The sequence below is a fragment of the Bombina bombina genome, chromosome 1 (genome assembly GCF_027579735.1).
Source record: "Bombina bombina isolate aBomBom1 chromosome 1, aBomBom1.pri, whole genome shotgun sequence".
In the NCBI taxonomy this organism is placed as follows: Eukaryota; Metazoa; Chordata; class Amphibia; order Anura; family Bombinatoridae; genus Bombina; species Bombina bombina.
In genome coordinates this window covers 1,063,607,032-1,063,631,523 of record NC_069499.1, presented here as the reverse complement: position 1 = coordinate 1,063,631,523, position 24,492 = coordinate 1,063,607,032, and the positions used below count along the sequence as shown (strand labels likewise).

At 36.1% G+C, this 24,492-nt stretch overlaps 1 protein-coding gene across 8 annotated transcripts in view; it reads right to left on the bottom strand.

Annotated features, from left to right (window-relative positions):
• The window catches only part of SULF2 (sulfatase 2), a 904,152-nt gene that overhangs the window by 11,982 nt on the left and 867,678 nt on the right, over positions 1-24,492 (bottom strand). For all 8 annotated transcript variants that reach the window (XM_053690481.1, XM_053690402.1, XM_053690933.1 and 5 more), the window contains 5 exons: positions 21,506-21,740; positions 14,173-14,269; positions 11,334-11,428; positions 7,762-7,824; positions 893-1,062 (listed from right to left, as the gene is read on the bottom strand). In XM_053690481.1, the coding sequence (XP_053546456.1) occupies positions 893-1,062; positions 7,762-7,824; positions 11,334-11,428; positions 14,173-14,269; positions 21,506-21,740 (660 nt within the window). The remainder of the gene's footprint in view (positions 1-892; positions 1,063-7,761; positions 7,825-11,333; positions 11,429-14,172; positions 14,270-21,505; positions 21,741-24,492) is intronic.

Here is a 24,492-nt window from a genome sequence, read left to right as displayed (position 1 = left end):
TTTTGTTTTTTTTGCTTGTCCTTGTTAACTGGTTCAGCGTTACCACCCCTGTGGTTTATGAAATATTTTCTGCCTGCAAATATAGCTTATTTTTGTCAACAAAATAGACTTGTCTGTCTGATAGAGATACAAGGTTTAAGACAGATATCTCACAGTTTTGGAACAAAAAAAAAATAAAAAATAAAAAGTTGCCAAAATTATTCCTAGATACAAATTTAATAAATATATAAAAATATAAACTGTAAATATTGTAATTCAAGACAAGTAACGTTTTTAGTTTTTTTTAACAGAGAGTGTAGGGTAACGAAAATTCCAGAACCCCTTTTATCCCATTAATAATTTGATTCATATTATAGATGGTGCAACAAATTCAGCTTCAGGAAATTAGAATGTTGAAACAAATTCAAATGTTAAAATTATAAATATAATATAAGAATAGTCTCAACACATTTGGAGTCATCATGTGACAGCTTCTCATCTGCTTATGTTTTTTTAAAACATGTATTTGTCTATGTATATGGCTCAGTTTTGTGTCAGCTTAAACAATAACCTTTTTCACTTTAACTTGCATCATAACGTTTTTACTTTTACAGATTGAGAAAAAAAAACAAAAACAAAAACTTTTTGAATACAAGGGAAATACAAGAGGATATCAGCAAAAGGCAGATTTGTTATAGCGCTAATCAATGTGTCTTCTTGTATTATTGTATATGACTGATATGTAGCAAATAGGACTTTCTATAGGACTTTATATGAACATCTCTTGCATTAAAAGACTTATTTCACACAAATAGGATCTAAAAAGTAAGTGTATGTAAAAGCTTCTACTTTAGACTATGATTGTTAGACAACATCTATAGCATTGTATGTGTCTGATCTAATGAGACCTTACGTGTCCAGAACGGGGCAGTCTGCCAATGCTGGTTATCATGAGTGAAGCAGGTCAGGCCTGGCATGCTGCATGTGTCATTGTTCTTAATCCTCTTAAGCAGTTTGCGCAACTTTTTCTTACGCCTCTGTTCACGCAGGAACCAGACCTTGTCTTTTTCTTTCAACGATTTCCTGGACATAGAAAGGAAATGATAAACTGTTAATAAAATAATATTGAGCTATTTGATAGACTGTTAATGAAATGTAGAATTCCAAGGGAGTTGTGTTGCGTATTTGTTGTGAAGAATACGATATTTTTCATTAATCCTTTACAAGTAGCCTAGGCCTTTTTCTATGTTAAAGTAAAACCAAACCCATGCAATTTTAAACACATTTCTAAATTACTTCTATTATCATTTTTTCTTTGTTTTCTTCATATCTTTTGTTAAAAAACGGGGACGTATACTTAGGCGCCAGACCATTTCTGGAGCACTATATGGCAGCAGTTGTACAAGAATGTTATCCATTTGCAAGAGCACTAAATGGCAGCACTATTTCCTGCCATGTAGTGCTCCAGATGCCTACCTAGGTATCTCTTTAACACAGAATATCATGGGAACAAAGCAAAATTGAGAATAGAAGCAAATACAGGTGGCCCTCGTTTTACAACGGTTCAATTTACACCGTTTCAGAATAACAACCTTTTTTCCAGTCATGTGACTGCTATTGAAAAGCATTGAGAAGCAGTGCATTTATTAAAATAGCCAGTAGGGGGAGCTGTCCGCTTGTGTTGCAGCAAAGCCAAGCAAGCTGAAATTAATCAGTTTAACCAGACCTGAGCTATCGAGCAGATTTCAAAGGAACAAGATCTTCCTGTCTATAAATCAGTCCAGATTGGAATGCATAGAAAGAACTGTTTGCAGAAAAAATGCAAGTGAAGTTTGTGTTGTGTGATTATATTATTAGGTTTATAATGCTGTTTAGCAAATGTTTTTGTTCATTTAACTTAGTTTAATTATATATTCTGTGTTGTGTGATTATTTTATTAGGTTTATAATGCTGTTTAGCATTTAAAGTCTTCATTTAAAAGCTTTAAAAATAATGTATTAGATGTTACTTATGACAATTTTGAGAGGGGCCTGGAACCTATCTCCCTCACTTCCCATTGACTTACATTATAAACTGGGTTTCAATTTACAACAGTTTCGATTTACAACCATTCCTCCTGGAACCTAACCCCGGCATAAACTGAGGGCTACCTGTAGTAATTTTGTAAAAAAAAAAATGATATGCTTTGTCTGAATCACAGAAGAAAATGTATTGGGTTTCATATCCCATTAGCACTTTTTTCTCCCATGTATATACTTTATCAGCAGCTACAAGTAACCTAGAATAGAGTGCTTTATGATTAATAGTCCTGCGGTAAGATCTTCTTTTCTAATCTTCTTTGGAGCATGTGATAGGGAATTCTAGAAGATAAATTATATGAGCAAGTCTCTTTTGAATACCCATTGAAACTCCCAAATACAACAGTTTCTGGTCATTGGGAAGCTATTCATTACACGTGCACAACCCCCCCAACCCCCCCCCCCCAAAAAAAAACAACAACAAAAACAAAACAAACAATCATTGTGGATGAAAAATCTATCTTCATTTGTGATAAGGTTGTTCACCAAGGCCAAATATTGACAACAAATTCATTAAACCCTTGATTACTATGAGGAAAATTTTTAGGGCAGTAAAAGCAGTAGCTAGTGCTACTGCAACAAGCAGCAACACTGTTTTTTTTTTTTTAAATAAATACTTTTTATGAGGTCAGAATTGGACGAGAACAAAAGTGAAGTTTACATACACATGAATCAATCAACTAACAATGAAGTTGCTGACTTTAGTTATTGAATGGTGTAAATTTGAACTTTTGAAACTTTTTTTATGCCTTTATCTTTACAGTTTTAACCTCATGAATGAAGGAACATTTTTTTTTTTGGGTGCCATTATTTGTTCCATCCTTGTTCATTAAAGGGGTGGCCTGTTTTAAAATAAATGCAAAGAACACAGCAAAATGATTCTTTTTTTGTATTTGTATGAATTCAAAAGCAGGTCTAGTAATCAGGTGTTTTGAGTAACCAATGTGTATTGTTGATCTTCCACAATCTGCTATTTTTCCTTTTCATTCACGTAAAAGAAGTGACTAGAAAATATTAATATTCAAGCAGTCCTGTTAGCCAGCGTGAAACATTGCTGAATTAATGACAGTGAGGATCTGCTCGCCATCCCTATCACTTTAGCTGGGCAATTGCTCTGGGTTCTGCATTTCTGAGTACACAAAGCTACTGGATATTGCTTTACAGGATGTCTGTAGTTCATTTTACTTACTGTTCAGTTTCCTATAAATATGGATAGATTGAGACAGTATTTTTTTACTATGTTTATTTGTTGCTTTTATGGTATTCTGTAAATGACTTTTTCTTTTTCCTTCCCCATAGCTATTAGTTGTTGGTTGACATAAATTTGAAAGCACAAACATTTACGCTATTGGAGCATGTGACACTGCAATCATTGGCATTACTATGTCAGACTCTGGAACTCATAGGCACATAACTGTACGTATTCTATGTAAAACTGTTTTATGTTTTCTGCTGTCACTTGCTTATGCTCTCTTTATAGGATTACAATGTGTGTGCAACATTTAAATTATGATCTTACTCGCTTGTTAATAAATGGTACAAAATATATATTACAAATAAATAAGCCACATAAAACAGAAAGTATTTCTACAGCCCTTTCCCCTTATAATGCAGCCTTAGATGCTAAGAACTAGCTTAGTATAATACAAGGTAACATAGCCTGGTGCATAGGACAGTGCATCACTTTACACTGTTTTATGATATCCTGGGTATCCTACTGATTCCTGGCAGAGGCGGAACTACCATTGGTGCAGCACAGTGTAAAGGCGTTCACTATTGGTGTATAGATATTCTGCCATTATATAGCACAGCATATTCATCAGAGTACATACTCATTATACTTATACACAGTAGTGTACTCATCGGGTACAGTGTATAGAAACTCACAGCATCATACAGCACATCATGTTCACTGCTATGCTTATTATCAGTGTGTTTATATATACAGTATATATATATATATATATATATATATATATATATATATATATATATATATACTTATTAGGTGCTGTTGGCAAATGTTTTTGTTCATTAAACTTAGTTTGATTATATTTTCTGTGTTGTGTGATTATTTTATTAGGTTATAATACTGTTTTAGCAAATGTTTTTGTTAATTTAACTTAGTTCAATTATATATTCTGTGTTGTGTGATTATTTTATTAGGTTTATAATGCTGTTTAGCATTTAAAGTCTTCATTTCAAAGCTTTAAAAATAACGTATTAGGTGTTACTTATGTCAATTTTGAGAGGGGCCTGGAACCTAACTCCCTCACTTCCCATTGACTTACATTATAAACTGGGTTTCAATTTACAACCATTCCTTCTGGAACCTAACCTCGGCGTAAACTGAGGGCTACCTGTACATACCTCAGATACATTCACCTCGATTACGAGTTTTGCGCTAGAAGCTGTGCGGTGCTAACAAGCAGTTTATGCTCACCGCTCACTTACAGACAGCGCTGGTATTACGGGATTTTACAAACCCGGCGCAAAAAAGTGAGCGAAGAGCAAAATTTTAATCCACATCTCACCTCAATACCAGCGCTGCTTACGTTAGCGGTGAGCTGCTAAAACGTGCTCGTGCATAATTTTCCCATGGGAATTAATGGGGGAGAGCCGGCTGAAAAAAAACCTAACACCTGCAAAAAAGCAGCGTAAAGCTCCTAACGCAGCCCCATTGATTCCTATGGGGAAATAAAAGTCTAAACCTAACACCCTAACATGAACCCCGAGTCTAAACACCCCTAATCTTACACTTATTAACCTCTAATCTGCCGCCCCCGACATCGCCGCCACCTACATAATAAGTATAATGTAGGTTCATAATTATAAACTCCTAATCTGCCGCTCCGGACACCGCCGCCACCTACATTATACTTATGAACCCCTAATCTGCCACCCCCAACATCGCCGACACCTACATTATATTTATTAACCCCAAATCTGCCGCCCCCTATGTTGCCGCAACCTACCTACGTTTATTAACCCCTAATCTGCCGCCCCCAACGTCGCCGCCACTATAATAAAGTTATTAACCCCTAAACCTAAGTCTAACCCTTTCACCCCCTAACTTAAATATACTTACAATAAATCTAAAGAAAATTACTACAATTCACTAAATTATTCCTATTTAAAACTAAATACTTACCTATAAAATAAACCATAAGGTAGCTACAATATAACTAATAGTTACATTGTAACTAGCTTAGGGTTTATTTTTATTTTACAGGCAACTTTGTATTTATTTTAACTAGGTAGAATAGTTATTAAATAGTTATTAACTATTTAATAACTACCTAGTTAAAATAAAGACAAATTTACCTGTAAAATAAAACCTAACCTAAGTTACACTAACACCTAACTTTACAATTAAATTAATTACCTAAATTAAATACAATTAATAAAAAATATCTAAAGTACGAAAAAAACAGACACTAAATTACAGAAAATAAAACAAATTACAAGCTTTTTAAACTAATTACACCTAATCTAATCCCCCTAACAAAATAAAAAAGCCCCCCCAATATAAAAAAGCCCTACCCTACAGTAAATTACAAATAGCCCTTAAAAGGGCCTTTTGTGGTGCATTCCCCCAAGTAATCAGCTCTTTTACCTGTAAAAAAAATTACAATTCCCCCCAACATTAAAACCCACCACCCACACAACCAACCCTACTCTAAAACCCACCCAATCCCCCCTTAAAAAAACCTAAACGGGCAGAAGTGGACCTCCAGACGGGCATAAGTCTTCATTCAACCGGGCAGAAGTGGTCCTCCAAACGGGCAGAAGTCTTCACCCAGACGGCATCTTCTATCTTCATCCATCCGACGTGGAGCGGCTCCATCTTCAAGACATCCGACGCAGAGCATCCTCTTCTAACGACGGCCAACGACTGAATGAAGGTTCCTTTAAATGACGTCATCCAAGATGGCGTCCCTTCAATTCCGATTGGCTGATAGAATTCTATCAGCCAATTGGAATTAAGGTAGAAAAAATCCTATTGGCTGATGCTATCAGCCAATAGGATTGAAGTTCAATCCTATTGGCTGATCCAATCAGCCAATAGGATTGAGCTGGCATTCTATTGGCTGTTCCAATCAGCCAATAGAATGCCATTTCAATCCTATTGGCTGATTGCATTTTTTCTACCTTAATTCCGATTGGCTGATAGAATTCTATCAGCCAATCGGAATTGAAGGGACGCCATCTTGGATGACGTCATTTAAAGGAACCTTCATTCAGTCCTCGGCCATCGTTAGAAGAGGATGCTCTGCGTCGGATGTCTTGAAGATGGACCCGCTCCGCACCGGATGGATGAAGATAGAAGATGCCGTCTGGATGAAGACTTCTGCCCGTCTGGAGGACCACTTCTGCCCGGTTGGGTGAAGACGTCTCCCGGTAGGGTGATCTTCAGGGGGTTAGTGTTAGTTTTTTTTTTAAGGGGGGATTGGGTAGGTTTTAGAGTAGGGTTGGTTGTGTGGGTGGTGGGTTTTAATGTTGGGGGGGGATTGTAATTTTTTTTACAGGTAAAAGAGCTGATTACTTTGGGGCAATGCCCCACAAAAGGCCCTTTTAAGGGCTATTTGTAATTTAGTGTAGGGTAGGGCTTTTTTATTTTGGGGGGCTTTTTTTATTTTGTTAGGGGGATTAGATTAGGTGTAATTAGTGGTGTTAGTGTAACTTAGGTTAGGTTTCATTTTACAGGTAAATTTGTCTTTATTTTAACTAGGTAGTTATTAAATAGTTAATAACTATTTAGTAACTATTGTACCTAGTTAAAATTAATACAAAGTTACCTGTAAAATAAAAATAAACCCTAAGATAGCTACAATGTAACTATTAGTTATATTGTAGCTATCTTAGGGTTTATTTTATTGGTAACTATTTAGTTTTAAATAGGAATATTTTAGTGAATTATAGTAATTTAGATTTATTTAATTTATATTTAAGTTAGGGGGTGTTAGGGTTAGGGTTAGACTTAGGTTTAGGGGTTAATAAATTTATTATAGTGGCGGCGACGTTGGGGGCGGCAGATTAGGGGTTAATAAATGTAGGTAGGTGTCGGCGATGTTAGGGCCGGCAGATTAGGGGTTAATAATATTTAACTAGTGTTTGCGATGCGGGAGTGCGGCGGTTTAGGGTTTAATATATTTATTATAGTGGCGCCGATGTCCGGTTCCGCAGATTAGGGGTTAAAATATTTCTTTTATTGTTTGCGATGTGGGGGGGCTCAGTTTAGGGGTTAATAGGTAGTTTATGGGTGTTTATGTACTTTTTAGCACTTTAGTTAAAAGTTTTATGCTACGGCGTTGTAGTGTAAAACTCTTAACTACTGACTTTTAAATGCGGTACCAGGCTTGACAGGAGAGGCTGTACTCGTAATACCGGCGCTATGCAAGTCCCATTGAAAATATAGGATACGCAATTGACGAAAGTGGATTTGCGGTGTTTCCGATTCTGGCCAAAAAAAGTGAGTGGTACACCTGTCCCTGCAAGACTCGTAATACCAGCGGGCGTTAAAAAGCCGCGTTAGGACCTCTTAACGCTGCTTTTTAACCCTAACGCACAACTCGTAATCTAGCGGATTGTTTGCTCACACTTCTAGTGCCTCTAGTTTATACAATGGATGATGATTCACACAATCCTTCCGGAACTATCGAGTCATACTATGAACATTGATCACATGTAGAGCTTTACTTACTTGAAAGGATGAATTTCTGTCCCCTTGGTTTTCAGTTTCCCCTTTTTATGTTTGATATGAAAACTAGTAGTAAAAGGTAAAATGACAGTTTGAGGGTTAATACACAGAACTCAGACAAAATAGCAAAATAAAACCCAAATGTATATTTGCTTTATTGTTTGACTATTTCATGTCCTCATTTCTCACCAGGAAAAGACTAAATAAGTTTTTTTACACACTTTTTTGTTGTATTATATCACTTAAAGGGACAATGTACTGTAAAATTGTTTTCCCCTATGAGCCAGATTACAAGTGGAGCGGTATAAAGTGCTCCCGCTTGCAAGCTAACTCCGCTAGAATAAAGCTTTTTGTGCACGTCGGGTAGTGCTCGTATTACAAGTTAAAAGGAAAGCGTTTTTTTTGCTCACACTCTAACCCGATGCACACATAAAGCTGAAGTTAGGATATTGCGCAGGCTACCAATGGGCAAACCCGATCGCATTTTCTCAAGTGCGCTAACCCAATATGAAAATATTAATATTTCACATTCTAATGTGCTTTATATAGCAGAATATGTTCTATTTCTTCTTAAATACATATTTGTACATATATCTGAATTTTTTTTGGTACAATATATATAAATATATATATATATATATATCTATTTATAGGAATATCTATTTAAAAATACATAGAACACATTCTGCTATGTGCAGATCATTGGAATGTGAAATATTTACAGTAAATACACAGTATAACATTTTATTAAATATGAATATTGCATCAATATGATTTTTCACGTTTTCATCTACTTAAAGAGACACTCAACCCAAAATTTTTCTTTCATGATTCAGTTAGAGAATACAATTTTAAACAATATTCAAATTTACTTCTATTATCTAATTTGTTTTATTTTTTAGATATCCTTTGTTGAAGAAATAGCAATGCATATGGGTGAGTAAATTAGAAAGTTGTTTAAAATTGCACACTCTTTCTAAATCGTGAAAGAAAAAATTGGGGTTTCATGTCCCTTTAACTGCAAAGGGTTCCTATCTGTCTATATATGTGTACATATGTATTGATGTGTTTATATGTGTATATATGTCTGTAAATACACACACACACACATATATAATATATATATATATATATATATATATATATATATATATATATATAGATAGATATACACACATATACATCATAATTATGAGTGTAACTATACTTTTAAATGTACTTTTGATGTTTTGTGCCACTTTTTGTTTCGCAAAACAGTTAAAACAATACTGAACCCAAATTATTTATTTCATGATTCTGATAGAGCATGCAATTTTAAGCAACTTTCTAATTTACTCCTATTATCACATTTCCTTTGTTCTCTTGGTATCTTTATTTGAAAAAGCAGAAATGTAAGCATAGGAGCTGGCCCATTTTTGGTTCAGACCTGGATAGCGCTTCCTGATTGGTGGCTGCATTTAGCTACCAACCAGAAAGCGCTGCCCAGGTTCTGAACCAAAGATGAGCCAGCTCGTAAGCTTACATTCCTGCTTTTTAAAATAAAGATACCAAAATAATGAGGAAAATTTGATAATAGGAGTACATTAGAAAGTTGCTTAAAATTGCATGCTCAATCTGAATCATGAAAGAAAAAAATTGGATTCAGTGTTCCTTTAACCAGAGCTTTGAGGTCACGCTAACCTGACGTGTTAACTTCAATTGCGCTCAAGCAATCGCATTTACTGTCAACTTGTAATACGAGCGCTACACCCAATAAGCACAAACAGCCGCAATAAACCCCTTTTTGCTTGTGCATTATTTTTTAGTGTTTTACTTGTGATCTGGCCCTATGTGTTTCCAGCTTAAGCATTTACATTGTATGGGAAATTGCACCTCCTGTTTTCTGTTTTTCTTTCACTGTATACACAGTGAGACCAGTACTTAGAGAGAACAATGGAGAATTAACATTTTAGAACCTTTCCTACTCCTAAACCACTTTGTTTACATAACTTTTCTATAACATGTACTGCACTTACGTACTGACATTTTCAGCACAGTTGGGCATACAACTGGCAAAAAGAGCATTATAAATCACAAAATAAAGCCAAACAAGGTAGTTGTAAACAATTTTATATACCCCAGCAGGTAAAATGGATCATTAGGAACACATTAAAGGGGAGAAGATATTTTTTTTTATATTTGTTTGATTGTTTGTTTACATTCACATTAAAGTGCCAAAGTATGGTAGCCATTTTGCCTATAAGGAATAGCAGTGTTTTTACTGGTAAAGGGGTCCGAAAGCAGAAACTTATATATGGCTCATTAGAATTTTAATCTCTTTTGGAGCAGTCTCATAGAACCCTTTCCCATCAATACAGCTGTCCATTGATGGACTGAGACCAATCAGGGCCCCTGGGCAATAATTAAGGAAGGGTCCCCCCCCCTCTCCCCTATGCCACTCCCTCAACCCCTCGCCTGCCTGTCTCTCCCCCACCAGTGCTCCCTACCTCCATGGACAGAGCCCCCAAAATCAAGGGCCAGTACCCTATACTCCAGGGCCCCCACAAACACAGACCCTCTACCTCAGTGTCCTTCACCCTCCAGGACCAGACTCTACATTACAGAGCCATTGGATAAACAGACCTCTTATCCAAGGACAGGGCCCTCATTATCTCAACCCTTAACTGCTTAGTTACTGCTTGCGCAGCTTTCAGCCCTGTGCTAGCTCCTGATTATCTGCCGCCTACCTGAATTTACAACCATGAGCACAGCTGTCCCATACTCCCTCAGTCACAAATGCTGCGGTTAGCTCATTTAACAAACTGAGTATAAGCAGCACACCAGGAACACCGTGTTGGGGCCCCTTTACACGCCGGGCCCCCTGTCCAGGCCCTATTGCCCGTACCTGTAGCTGCCGCACACATATTTTTAAACTTTGCTGTATCAGTTAACGAAGGGTTAAATAGATTAAAGGGGGATAGAGATGTTGTGCACAGTGCAAGCTCACACTAAAGCATTTATAGCTTTTACTACAATCATTTTGCTAGTGTGAGTGTATTGAGATGCAATGAGTCTACATTTTCTTTTTATCGCAGTTATGTCATAATAAATCCATAGATCTCTGGAGTTTGTTCACAATGATAGAGTTTCCAACCATAGTTTGTGGTATGATCTGATTAGTAAACTATGGCCCCACTGTCTTCTACATCTATTGATGCCTCAGTTTCTAAATCACCCTGATTTATTTCTTTTTACTTGTATTTTACGTAATTTGTCATATATATTACTACTAGCATCTAATTATATACTATTAATATAATATGAAATCGGCTATCAGGAATAATGTACTTGATAGTTGTGTAAATAATTGTGCAATAATGTTACTGTATACTAATTCACTGTATATTGGTTTATTTCATTCATTCCAATCCAAGCAATGAAGAATTGTGTATTTAAATGGGATTTGGGAATTCGGAACGCTGCTCGTTTAGCTTCCATGGTGTCGTTTTGTATGTTTTATGTTTGTTGATAAAGAGTTGTTTTACTGGCCTGACCACATTCGGATGTTTCTATTGGCTATGACCAATAATGATTACCTGACTTTGCTGCAGTCACACTCTTCTGGTCTCTTCTTTTTCAAGTGACCTCTAACCTCTCTCAAGTTTTTAATTTTACTCTGTAAAGTTTCAATCTGCAAATAAACATAAAGAAATGTTAATATGTAGCTAAAGCTCGTGTTGCAATAAACATAATAATACACTGTACTCACTGAGCTCTAACTTATCTATACATTAATACATCTTATCTAAGTAACCCCTCTCTAATGTCTCGTTTTCAGATTTCTTTGTATATCTTTTGATTGATATTTTTATAAAATGTGTTATATTCAATCATTATGTTTCACTCTTCTTCCTGAAGGATTGAGAACCTGCTGAGAGACAATGCTGTATGTATTTTTATCTATTCAAATGGGAATGCAGGTGATAGAAACAGATTTTTCTTTATATCTTAAAGGACCACTAAACACAGAATAGCATAATCAAATGCATAATAAAGAGACAATGCAAAAACATTTTGAATTTCAAATGAGTAGTAGATTTGTTTCTGACAAATGTCAGTTACATTTTCCTTCCAAATGCATCATGTGACAACTATCAGCCAATCACAAAATGCATATATGTATATCATGTGAATTTTGCACATTCTAAGCGGTCAATTTATTAAGCTGCGGTGGACAGGGGCATACATACACGTGTGCAATCCCGCCCCCTACCTGCGCACAGTCAATCACTAGCGGACAGGAGCTGTCAACTCCCCAGTCGGACGAGACCGGGGAGATTAAAATTCACTACCTAAGAGGTGGCAAAAGGTTAGGGAAGCAGCGGTCTGACGACCGTCGATTGCTAAATACGGACTGCAGGTTCTCTTGTGAGAAATTGCAGTTGTAGGCAAGTAAAGCCTGCCGAAAGGGTTTGATAAATCAACCCCTAAGTAGTAGCTGCTGCCTCAGAAATCGGGCATTTTAAAAGATTGTTCACATTTAGATAATGGAAGTGATTTTGAAAGTTGTTCAAAACTGCATGCTCTATCTGAATCATCATGAAAGTTTAATTTTGACTTTACTGCCCCTTTATCTGTAGTGATCAATCTAGTGTTGTATCTTTTTTTCTGTCATATTCTAAAACAATGGTACAATCTGGCACAAAATCAAATCTATGCCCTGTACGGGTGTAGTTTGAACTTATGTTGCTTTGTTCATAACTACACACACGTTCTGCAAATAGCATAAAAAGTTGGTGCCAAATTACAGTTGGTCTATGAACCAGCAACATTCCTCTTTTAAAATATTCAATTTTGCATAACATAGGTCAGAAAATCCACAAGACTTTCACTTTGCATAAATTATTAAAGGGACAGAAAAGTCTAAATTAAACTTTCATTATTCAGATAGAACATGCGATTTTAAATAACTTTACAATTTACTTCTCTTATCAAATTTGCTTCGTTCTGTGTAGCAAAGCTACAAATGTTGCATAACACTGCTGTGATATTGTACTAAAGACACGTGCACACTCCTGAGCTCTTATGAGCCTACCTAGTTTTACTCTTCAATAAAAGATACAAATAGAACAAAGCAAATTTGATAACAGAAGTAAATTGGAAAGTTGTTTAAAATTGCTTTATCTATCTAAATCATGAAAGTTTGCGAGTTGTGTCTACCAGTACAGGTTTATTCAAGTAAAATGATTCAGACAGTTCATGCAATTTTAAAGGGACAGTAAAGTCAAAATTAAACTTAAATGGAATGGATAGGGCATGGCATTTTAAAAACTTTCCAATTTTTATTATTATCAGTTATTTGTAGAGCGCCAACAGATTCCGCAGCGCTATAAACATAAGCAGTATACAAGTTAACATTTATGGGGATCAAATGGGAAGAGGGTCCTGCCGAGAGTTGCACTGTTGTAATCAGTTCTTATGAAGGCGATCTACAAACAACTGGGCTCATAGGTTTAAATTCTAAGGGGGTCAAGGGAAAAGCAATGGAGTTAGGAAAGGTTAGAGTAGGTTGTATGCATCCCTGAATTTCCAATGTACTTCTATTACCAATTTTGCTTAGTTCACTTTGTATCCTTTGTTAAAGAGTAACCATAGGTGAGCTCAGGAACATGCACATGTCTTTAGCTATCTAGCATCAGTGTTTGCAACAATGTTTATAGCAATGTTATACATAGTAACAAACACTGCTGCCATATAATGCTATAGACACTCTGACAGCAGAGTTTGTAACTATATATAACATTGTTTTAGCACTTACCTGATGGCTAAGGACACATGCACGCTTCTGTGCTTACGAAGAATAACTCTTTAACAAACGATACCAGCAGAACAAAATTGATAATAGAAGTACATTAAAAAGTTGTTTTAAATGGCATGCTCTATCTGAATCATAAACGTTTCATTTTGACTTTTCTGTCCCTTATAGCAACTTTCCCATTTACTTCCAGTATCAAAATGTGCACAATCTTTTTTTATAAGTACTTTCCGAGGCACCAGTTCATACTTCTGTGCATGTGCAAGAGATCATAGTATATATGTACAGTATATGAGTTTGTGATTGGCTGATGGCTGCCACATGATACAGGGGGATTGGAAATTTGAATTAATTTTGGTATGTGTCAGAAAAAATCTACTACTGATTTGAAATTTAGAGTTGGCCCTACTGCATTGTCTTTTTATAAGAAAACATTTGTCGACAAACAAGAGTTAAACTGAGCAGTACTCACAGACTATTTGTGTCTACCACCCCACTACTTACAATGGGTTCTGCCCTTTCAAGTTCTGTATGTCAAGTTATTTATTTAAAATGTTCTACTTAGAGTTAGTCTTGAAATCATTACTAAAAAAACCTTGCTGCTAATAGCAGCCACTTACCTCATGGTCGATGTGAAGTTTATGATCCTTCCAGGCCTGCAGAGACTTGTAAAGGTCCAGGTCACATTTAACTGTGTCATTTGCCAAAATGAAGCATCTGTCCAGAATACATTAATGTACTCAGATTATTTACAGCACTAGAGTCTAAGTAACCTATTTTATTAAAATGTTCATATTAGTTTCCTGTAGCAACACTGCATTTTATTTAGTACTCTAGCATTTCACAGAACCTTTATTTAGTCTAAGACAGTGCCAGCATCCTGTTGTATTATCTCTCTTCATTTATAATAAATAAAATCACTATTAAAAGGGACATTATTATAATAAAATCACTTAATTATATGTAGTAAAATAACAGCAATATACTTTCATTAATTATTTTGCCCCATTTTACTGTAATTTAATTCTAACAATTGTGGGCTTTCCAATTCCTGTTAAAAGTGCAAGTGCAGACTGCATACTAATATAATACATGAAAGTCTGATTAAACTCTCACAGTTCAGATAGAGCATGCAATTTTATGAGACTGAAGACAGCTGGGGAATGGTGGCTATGCACATATCCCTCTTGTAATTGTCTTACCAGTGTTTAGCTAGGTCCCATTAGTGCATTGCTGCTATGAAACCGGCTTTACCTATGTGTTTAACCTCTTTGCAGGGGTTGAAAACATAGTTATGTGTAAGGAACAGTGCAATAATAAATTGTCCTAATAGAGAGTATTTTCAACCAATTGTATGTCCCTTTAACACTACTATACTCTACACAGTTATTGCTTACACACTGTAGTGACCCAACTGCCTATAATCTAGGTTACCACATGGCATTGTGTTGCACTTCTGATTAATAAACTCCACAGTGCGATCGGGGTTGGGTGAAATTAGGGTGCTTTAATATGAACTGCAATAAAATGGAGAACACTCATCACTGAGGGAACAAGGGTGTAACTGAAAGAAGGTTCCCCTCAGAAACAAGTAACTAAGTTTCCTTTCCCACTTACAGTGCAGCAGGTGCTCTGGTAAATGTGTCCTCTCTCTACAAACAGGAGTTTAGCTTAAAGTGTCAATGTGTCCTCACTGAAAGAGCCTTTACATGTTATTAGAATATTATTTTGGGGGTGTCTATTTTTACATTCTTTACACTCTCCCCCACAAACTTTTATGTCGTCCTCGACATATGCCAGCCCTGTATGGTAAAACAATATGTGCTTGTTGTCTGACAACACCGTTGGGTAGTCAGGAGTACGTCACAATTTCTCACTAGGCCTATTGCGCGCTATAGTACCTGGTGAGGTATTCTTGCTCGTACAGCAAGCTATTTGGTAAACCCATAACTGGAGGATGAGTTAAAACTTCAGTTAACTGGCTTAATACTTCCTGATGGTCATCAGTCCAACCGATTAAATGATGGGAGGGAAGCTGACCTTTCACCTTTGGTCTAGATTTCTGTTTCTTTCTTGTCTTGCTATCAGGCACGGAAGTCATAGCAGGTACCGAGTCTGCTGATAGCAGTTCATAAAGTGGCTTTGCAATTCTGGAGAAGTTTCGGATATAGGGACGGTAATAAGAGATAAATCCTAATAATTTCCTAAGTTCTCCCACAGTCTTTGGTCTTTTATCTCTCAATGCAAGTACAGGTGCGATTTCTGCTACTTTACAGTCGTCTGATACTACCAGTGGCACTAAGAGTGGTTTTCTGTCATTGTTACTTGATGTTAGCTGGAAAGTTACTTCAACCCAACCAGAAAAGGGAATTTCAGTCTCATTGGCTGCTTTTCCACATAAAACTCCTGGTCCAAGCAATTCTTCCAATGATCTGAGCACTGTATGTGGCAAGAATCGTTGTTTCCAACTCTCATTGATTAGGCTAACTTGAGAGCCAGTATCCCATAAAGCTTGAACTGGAATGTTGTCCATTTCACAATTCACAAGACATCTTTTCCCAATGAGATTTAACAATTTACTATGGTGTTTTGTGGTAACACCGTTCATTTTTGGTGGCAGTCAATTAGTAAAATTATATGGTTGCTGGGCACGCTGAGCAATGCAGTCTTGTATTCTTCGTGAAGTATTCAGCTTTAACCTTTCCTTTGCTGTGTTCCTTGCTATATGAGGACTCTTATCTGATACTTCTTTGATATAGGGCAGTGTATTTCTCTGGGACACAGGTGTGCTGTAGGTTACTGTCTGTCCCTTGACAGCAACCCTCTCTCTTTTAACAGTTTCTGTTTTCTCACTCTGCATCCTTTTGCAAAATGTCCCAATTGACCACATTTGAAACAATGGTTACATGTGGTTCCCTGACCTGTGTTCTCACAACATTCACAAGCCCTTTTGCTTAGTCTCGGTGTGGCTGTTGGCCCTTTAAATACAAGCTCCTGCTGTGCTGCTGAACTTTGCAAAAGTGTTTTCATTTCTAGCATTTCTTTTTGCATTTGCAGTATTACCTTTTCAAGATCCAATTTAGTATTCTGAATTTGCTGAGTATTTTGGTTACTTACTTGTGGCTGCATCAATGGCATGGTGTCAGCGGATTTCTGAGAACAATGTAGATGACTGGACTTACACTCCATCATCATTGGTTTGCTGTTTTGAGATTTCTTCTGCTTTCTCTCTCTTTCAATCTCCATATTGGCAGCTTCATTCATTTTCTCTATGAGCAAATCATCTGAAGCAGAGGGGTCGTCTAAACATTGCTTTAGCTGAAACTTGATGTGATCATTTAACAGTCCAGTACCTACAGACCTTAAGAATTTCTTCTGTATTAATTCCATTCCAAAGTGTTCATCTGATTCTTCTCCTTTCTCCTCAGTTGTTGGTACAAATCTGACGCATTCTCTTCCTTGTAGTGACTTTTCAGGATTCTTTTCAGTTGCACTAGAGTCAGCTCATTCTTCATTTCCAACATACCTCTAAGACTTAAACCTGGACTTATGGCCTTGACTACAGATTCCACAATCTCTATTTCAGAGTATCCTCTTTGTAGTCCCATGTCAATCTGGTGCATGAGGTTAGTATAGGACAATTTGTCTGTCTGTCCCTTCTCACCTATCTGACCAGCAATTTTAAAGTCCTTTCTTATTGCAACTTCCGGTAAGTTACTATAATGAGGTGTCTTAGCCGTTAAAACAGGTTCTTTTCTTAAAAGACTGTCCCTTGAATCTTGACTTTTAGTGCTGAGTTCTTTAATTTGATCCTCTACGATCTTAGTTGTTTCCTGAAATTTTTCCTGCATAATGCGGTACTGTTTCTTTAAATATTCCAACTGTTGTTGTTCTGGTTGGGGGTCTTTGTCACTATCACTTACTGCTTCAGCATCCTTTCTCTTCCCTAATTCAGAGATGAATTTCCTAGTTGTCTTTACAAATTGCATAACAGCCTCTTCACTTTCACTCTCTACCAGTTCATCCATCATATCGTTAATTATCATCATGTAATGGCAGCGGTTTTTGCCGTTCGCCATACTCTCTTCTGACGCTTTAATAACCTGGCAGGTTTCAATCAGTTCACTGACTGTCATCTGTGTTAACAAACTGCTGATTTCATCTTGTAACCTCTCCATATCCATTTTTGCAGCTTTTGGCATCAATGGGGTTAATTTAGTATATATCCTCCTTTGCCTAATTCCTTGTTTCTATTCCCCTCAGCAGACAGGTTGTTTCTTCACCATACACTATTACAGGGATTGCACCAAGTTTCTTTCACTCACAGACTGCTATTTCTATATGCAGCATTCACTTCTGTGTCTTTCTGTGACATATTCACCCGGCCCCACTTTGGGCGGCAATTTTGTTGCACTTCTGATTAATAAACTCCACAGTGCGATCGGGGTTGGGGTGAAATTAGGGTGCAATAAAATGGAGAACAGTCATCACTGAGGGAACAAGTGTGTAACTGCAAGAAGGTTCCCCTCAGAAACAAGTAACTAAGTTTCCTTTCCCACTTACAGTGCAGCAGGTGCTCTGGTAAATGTGTCCTCTCTCTACAAACAGGAGTTTAGCTTAAAGTGTCAATGTGTCCTCACTGAAAGAGCCTTTACATGTTATTAGAATATTATTTTGGGGGTGTCTATTTTTACATTCTTTACAATTGCCTATTGCTTTGTAGATACTAAAACTTTACTTTGTTTTCCATATTTAATTTATTGCTTTAAATAGCTTTATTTAGGGTTTAATATCCCCTTAACACTGCAGTTTGTTTTTAATCCTCATGTGTCACCCTGGGTGCTTAACCTTTAGGTTCTTTATACCTTACCACAGTTTAACACTTAAAGGGATAGAAAAGACAAAAATGAAATGTGCATGTGTGCGTTTTAATGTGTAATAAAAGCATTTTTGCAATATACTTTCATTAGCAAAAATGCATCTAGTAAAAGTTATTACTGATTTTTTTTCAGTGGTATACGCACATATCCTGTGTGGGTTTGTGCACCAGTATTCAAGCTCAGAGAGCTTATTGTTGAATAGGATAGGGCAGGATAGATCACCTGTATTTCTATTAGCCCCCGGCTTGGTCTCATAAATCTAGTTTGTGGATCTAGGTTAAATGCCCAGTTGCCCTGCATGGCTTCTTTCTCTGTAGCTAGTCTGTCTTAAAGGGACAGTTTACTCAAAAAATGTCTCCCCTTTAATTTGTTCCCAATTATCCACTTTACCTGCTGGAGTGTATTAAATTGTTTACAAGTAGCTCCTTTACCCTTATATTGGCATTTGAAATGGTTGATTTAGCCTGTGGTATCCACACCTATTCTGAACGTTTGTGGCCGCAGGTTCCAGCTATAGATAAGCTTTGTAAACACAGCCAGCAGAATAAATTATACTCCCAGTTGGATATAGCAGAGATAAGGTAATAAAATGTTGATTTTCCATTGTTCTCTCAAGGTACTGGTGATTGTTTTAAGGACAGATAAGATAAAGAAGCAGGTATATGTGCACAATGTGATACAGTAATGAGATCTGATTATACCTACAAGCTCAACCTATTTTATTAGGTTGTGGCTTCAAAACACAAAATCAGAGCTTTAATATACAGAAATAAACCTTAAAAAGCTAATTTTCATACATTTTTTACTCTGCAGTTGGTAAAAAAAGCAATTGTAAACACATTAAGGGAAAAACTATTTTACAGTATACTGTCCCTTTAAGGTCCGTTCTTTCAGCAGGATCTCAAGTTTCTAAACTTGATGGTTTGGAGATTGTACGTTTAGTTCTTCTGTTTCTGCAGCGGAGAGTTTGGTTTAGGTTTGTAAACCTGTAATCAGGAGGGTTTTCCATAAGGTTGAGGAGGTCTTTTTTTCCTGGTTTATGGTTTATGATGCTTTCTAGTTTCCTAGCATTCTGCTTTTTTCTCAGGATTGTTTGGATTTATCCGACAGTTCTTTGAAGGATCAGTTTTCGTCTCTTTCTGTTTTTGTTTCACAGGAAGATTGCTAATCTTTTCTATATTTTGTTCTGGCTTTAGTTATAATTAAAGGGATAGTAAAGTCAAAATTAAACTTTCATGATTCAGATAGAACATGCAATTATAAGCAACTTTCTAATTTACTACTATTATCAATTTTTATTTGTTCTCTTGGTATTTTATTTGAAAAAGCAAGAATGTAAGCATAGGAGCTGGCCCATTTTTGGTTCAGCACCTGGGTAGCACTTTCTAAATGGTGTCTAAATGTAACCACCAATCAGCAAGCGCTATCTAGGTGCTGAACCAAAAATGGGCCAGCTTATAAGCTTACATTCAATTAAAGATACCAAGAGAACAAAGAAAAATTGATAATAGGAGTAAATTGGAAAGTTAATTACAATTGCATGCTCTAATCATGAAAGTTTAATTTTGATTAGACTATTCCTTTAAAGGGATACTAAACCCATTTTTTTCTTTAATGATTCATATAAATCATGCAAATTTAAGCAACTTTCTAATTTACTCCTATTATCAATTTCTCTTCGTTCACCTTTACTTGAAAAAGCAGGAATGTAAGCTTAAGAGCCGGCTCATTTTTTGTTCAGTACCTGGGTAGAACTTGCTGTTTGGTGGCTAAATGCAGCAAACCAATCAGCAAGTGCAACCCAGGTACTAAACAAAAATGGGCCGGCTCTTTACCTTACATTCCTGCTTTCTCAAATAAAGATGCCAAGAGAACAAAGAAAAATTGATAATAGGAGTAAATTGGAAAGTTAATTAAAATTGCCTGTCTATCTAATCATGAAAGAAAAAAATTGGGTTTAGTGTCCCTTTAAGCCTGTCATTGAGCCATTGTTTTTCCTCTTGGAACCTTAATTTGGTTTTAAGGGATTTTGCAGGCTCCTTTTTTTGAGCCCCTGCATGTGATTTTGTCTTGGACACTTTGGCTTCTTTGGGGATTTTTTTCTGCAAGGAGAGTTTGAGTTGTCCGCTCTTTCTTGTGTCTCTTCTTATCTTAATTTATTCATCAGGATAAGTTTTTGTGGACTAGTTTGATGTTTTCCCTAAGGTGGTACCTTTAGACAATATATGTTGGAAATGGTTGTTCCTTATTTTTGTAATTTCTATGTAGACTTCTCTATAATTTGGATGTTGTTAGTGCTTTGCAGCTTTTATCTGCAGGATATATAGGTTTTCATACAATTATCTTGTCTGTTGTTTGTTCTGGTTATTGAAAAGGACAAGTTAGATACGGCTGTGTCTTTGGCTTCTTAGTTTTAGTTTTTTTTTTCATAGGCTTTTTTGGAGGAGGGTCAGTCTCCTCCTAAATGGATTAATGCCCTTTTTTCCAGTCCAATTCCAGGTCAATAGTTTTTTTTTCTTTTTCTGCATCTCTTTTTGTCCCTCTAGATTCCTTTCCTACCTTTCTTGCTTGGCTATACATCAGACTAGTTTCCAGTAAGATGGGAGGGGTTTTGGAATCTGTGCCTCCTCCTAGTGGCCAGGATGACTAATTCCCAGGAGTAATGGATCGTGGACTCTTATTACCATGAAAGAAATTAATTTATCAGGTAAGCATAAATTTGTTTTTTTTACCAATGCCCCCAAAAGTTACTAAAGTGTAGTCTTTGGGATCCTCCCTCTTCTATATACACAGTTATTACTTTGTCAGTGCAGGACTTCATGTATGAGTGCTCCTAACTAAACACAACAAAGGAGATAAGGTAAACAATACTCAAAGGCTTTTCAATAGGTGTGTCCCTGGACAGCTACACAAATCAACTTTTACTAACAAAATAATACTTTTGAGTGCTTTTAAGAAAAGTATTTTATATGCAGATATTTCCAATGCAGTGCTCCATTTTGTATATACTATGCAAATATTAAAAAAAAACACTTTAATGTCTTTTTAATTGTTTGTGAAAGGTTTAACTTACCGATGGGTCACTTTAATAGAACTGGGTACTATAAGCTCATTGGTCAGTCCTCCGGTCCCACTGAAATCTTCAGTATCTTTGTCCTCATCATCATCTAAGTCAGACAGCTGTCTCCTGGTGATGTTCTTCAGCACTGGTTGGTACTCCTGCTCTAGGCCCAAACTGACAACCTTCCCATCTACTTCTATGGACACAGAACGAACCGAACGATTCCTCATGTAGTTTGCCTTATACTCTAGAAAACAAGAAAAAACAAACAAATACAAATTAGTAAACTATTGTGCAAAATCAATGGCTCAAGCTAAAAAAAATAAAAGAACGTGATCATGTGTCACATAGTCATAGTTTTTAATAAATCAAAAACAAGTCAATAACACACATTCTCTACCAAATTGAAATTAGCTGACCAATATACATTTTTTGGTAAGAACACTTTCTTTTGGAACAATTGAAACCAAGTCCTTTCAAATTTCCATGTGAAACATTTTCTACAATACCTAAGTCCACAAGAGGCGCGGCTGTTTGATTTTAAGATTTTTCGTAGATGTACACGGAAGCAAAATGTCACATAAGTTATCATCCATATTTTTATTCAGCCAATCATATCACTTTATGACTTTCCAATTATTTTGATTTTAATTAATAATTTTAAAAGATCAAAATCATTCTAATTGGTGATTATATCCTGTTGAACATAGTTTATTTGTGTGAATATATGATTTGAGCAATCCATCAGCAGAGATTTGCAAATTGCTTCCATGCTCTTTTGTTGGGTTTAGAAATATAAAATGGAATATACTTGAATTTGTTTTTTTAAACTAGGAACATTGAAAACCGCTCAGATATTATATATTGAGATCTCTAAACAACATTATGCACGTCAGAATACATTTTTTTATGTTTTTTTTACTTGTCTGTGTTGTTTAAAATGATTTAAATTTCAGGCATACTCAGGTGATATATCTAAGCAAAGACTATTTCTGGTTTAATACAAACATTCACATCACACTTTTATGCTTTTACTGAAAGTTTATTAATGATTTCAATTAAAAAGACATGATACCCAATTTTTTTATTTCATGATTCAGACAGAGCATGTTATTTTATTAAATAACTTAACAATTTACTTCTATTATCTAATTGTTTTCGTTCTCTTTGTCTCCCTTGTTGAAAAGTATACCTAGGTAGACTTAGAAGCTGCTGATTGTTGGCTGCACATATATGGATCTTGCCATTGGGTTTCATCTTACTCCCACAGCATTGCATTGCTGCTCCTTCAATAAATGATACCAAAAGAATAAAGCAAATTAGATAATAGAAGTAAATTGGAAATCTGTTTAAAATTGTATGAATTATATATGAATCATGGAAAAATGATTTTAGGGTTTTATGTCCCTTTAAATGTTTCAAAGTTTTGAAAATGTTTTATATAAAACAAAGAAAACCCAAATAAAGATGATATTGGTAAATGTGTAAATAAACTGCTTTCAAACACAATGGGAAATCCTGGTGAAAACTGACTCAGCTACCATATATTTTAATCAGTGTAGATTTACAAAAAGCCTGTGTTTTATATTTTTATTGGGTGTTTGTTATATAAAAACCTGATTTTCTCGTTACTTTGCGTCTTTATCTTGGGCTGCAGTTATAATGGATTTAAATGTTATAAGAAAGACAAAACCACTTGCACTAAACAAATGAATCGGGAGTACCATAAACTAACCACTAGGGGGAACCACAAGATAACGTTTGACACATTTTCACAGCATAATTGTTGAAAATTTTCTGTTATTTTTTATCTATTCTTCTTCTTAAAAAGTTTACAACAGACTGGAAAAGTTCTATATAATACCATGATAAGCACATAAAACCTCAGATACCTCCTATGACCCTGAAGCTATTTGCATTTCTAGAAGGGTTTGATGAACCCTTAGTTATCACTTTAGCATCTTCAAAAATCAAGTGTGTCATCTGCAAGGAAGTATTTTTATTTTTTTAAACGTTCAATGTAGAGAGGTAACTGGACAGGGCAGTGAAGGTGAATTAGGAACAGATAATAGAGCATGTTTAGCTTTGTTGTCAAACGTTTGTACCCCTTAGTTTTATGGTCTCCAACCATCCTGCCTGTCCACCTAAGCTGGCTAGATTCAGTGTGCTCATCCTCTTCCCCTTTTCTCCTGTCCCTCGCACAAGGTGCTGCGCAGGAACAGGTAAAAGACCAGTGAACACATACGTAAGGGAATAATAATAGTCTGGGGTAAGATATAAGCTCATAACAAAAAGGGATGCATGAGGTATACTGCTGGCACAAAACGGGTAAGGAATGGGTCCGGGGACTGATGTGTGTTCCTATTTATAAAAAAATAAATTAAAAAAGGGGCATAGGTCAGATCTGGACTCTATGGAATCATAATTAGCAAAAGGGCTAAGAGTGGCCAGGCAGCGTTGGGAATCTGATGTGGATTTGATTCTAGTGAAAAAGGAGTGAAGTGCATGGCTGATGGCTGGGATTTCCTGTGAGCCCATAACCGTAAAAAAAAAAAGTTGAGGCGCCAAAATCTATTTCAACCCTAAGCAATATTTAAGCCAAACACAATTGCTAAGACGTCGTCAAAACCCTTCATAAAAATGATCAACAATCTATTTTTTATTTTATTACGGGCTCCTAAAAATCACATATTGCTCAACAATTCAGCTCTTAATTGTGGCTACGAATAGCTGAGAGGCTAAATTAAAATGCCTGAGCAACAGGCTTAAGAAAGTTAACTTTAAATTGGGTCCTGTTTTCTGGAAATAAGTAACTAATAAAGTAGATTCACTACAGCAGGCTGAGTCTGAGAGGTGCAGTAGTTATGGTCCCTCGTCTATAGGTATTTCAATTAGCTGTCAATAACATAAGTATAGAACAATTAATACTAAAAGTCACTGAGTGGCAGCTATTATTAATACATTTACAGTTCCAGAAAGAAATGACACTGAGCATACAC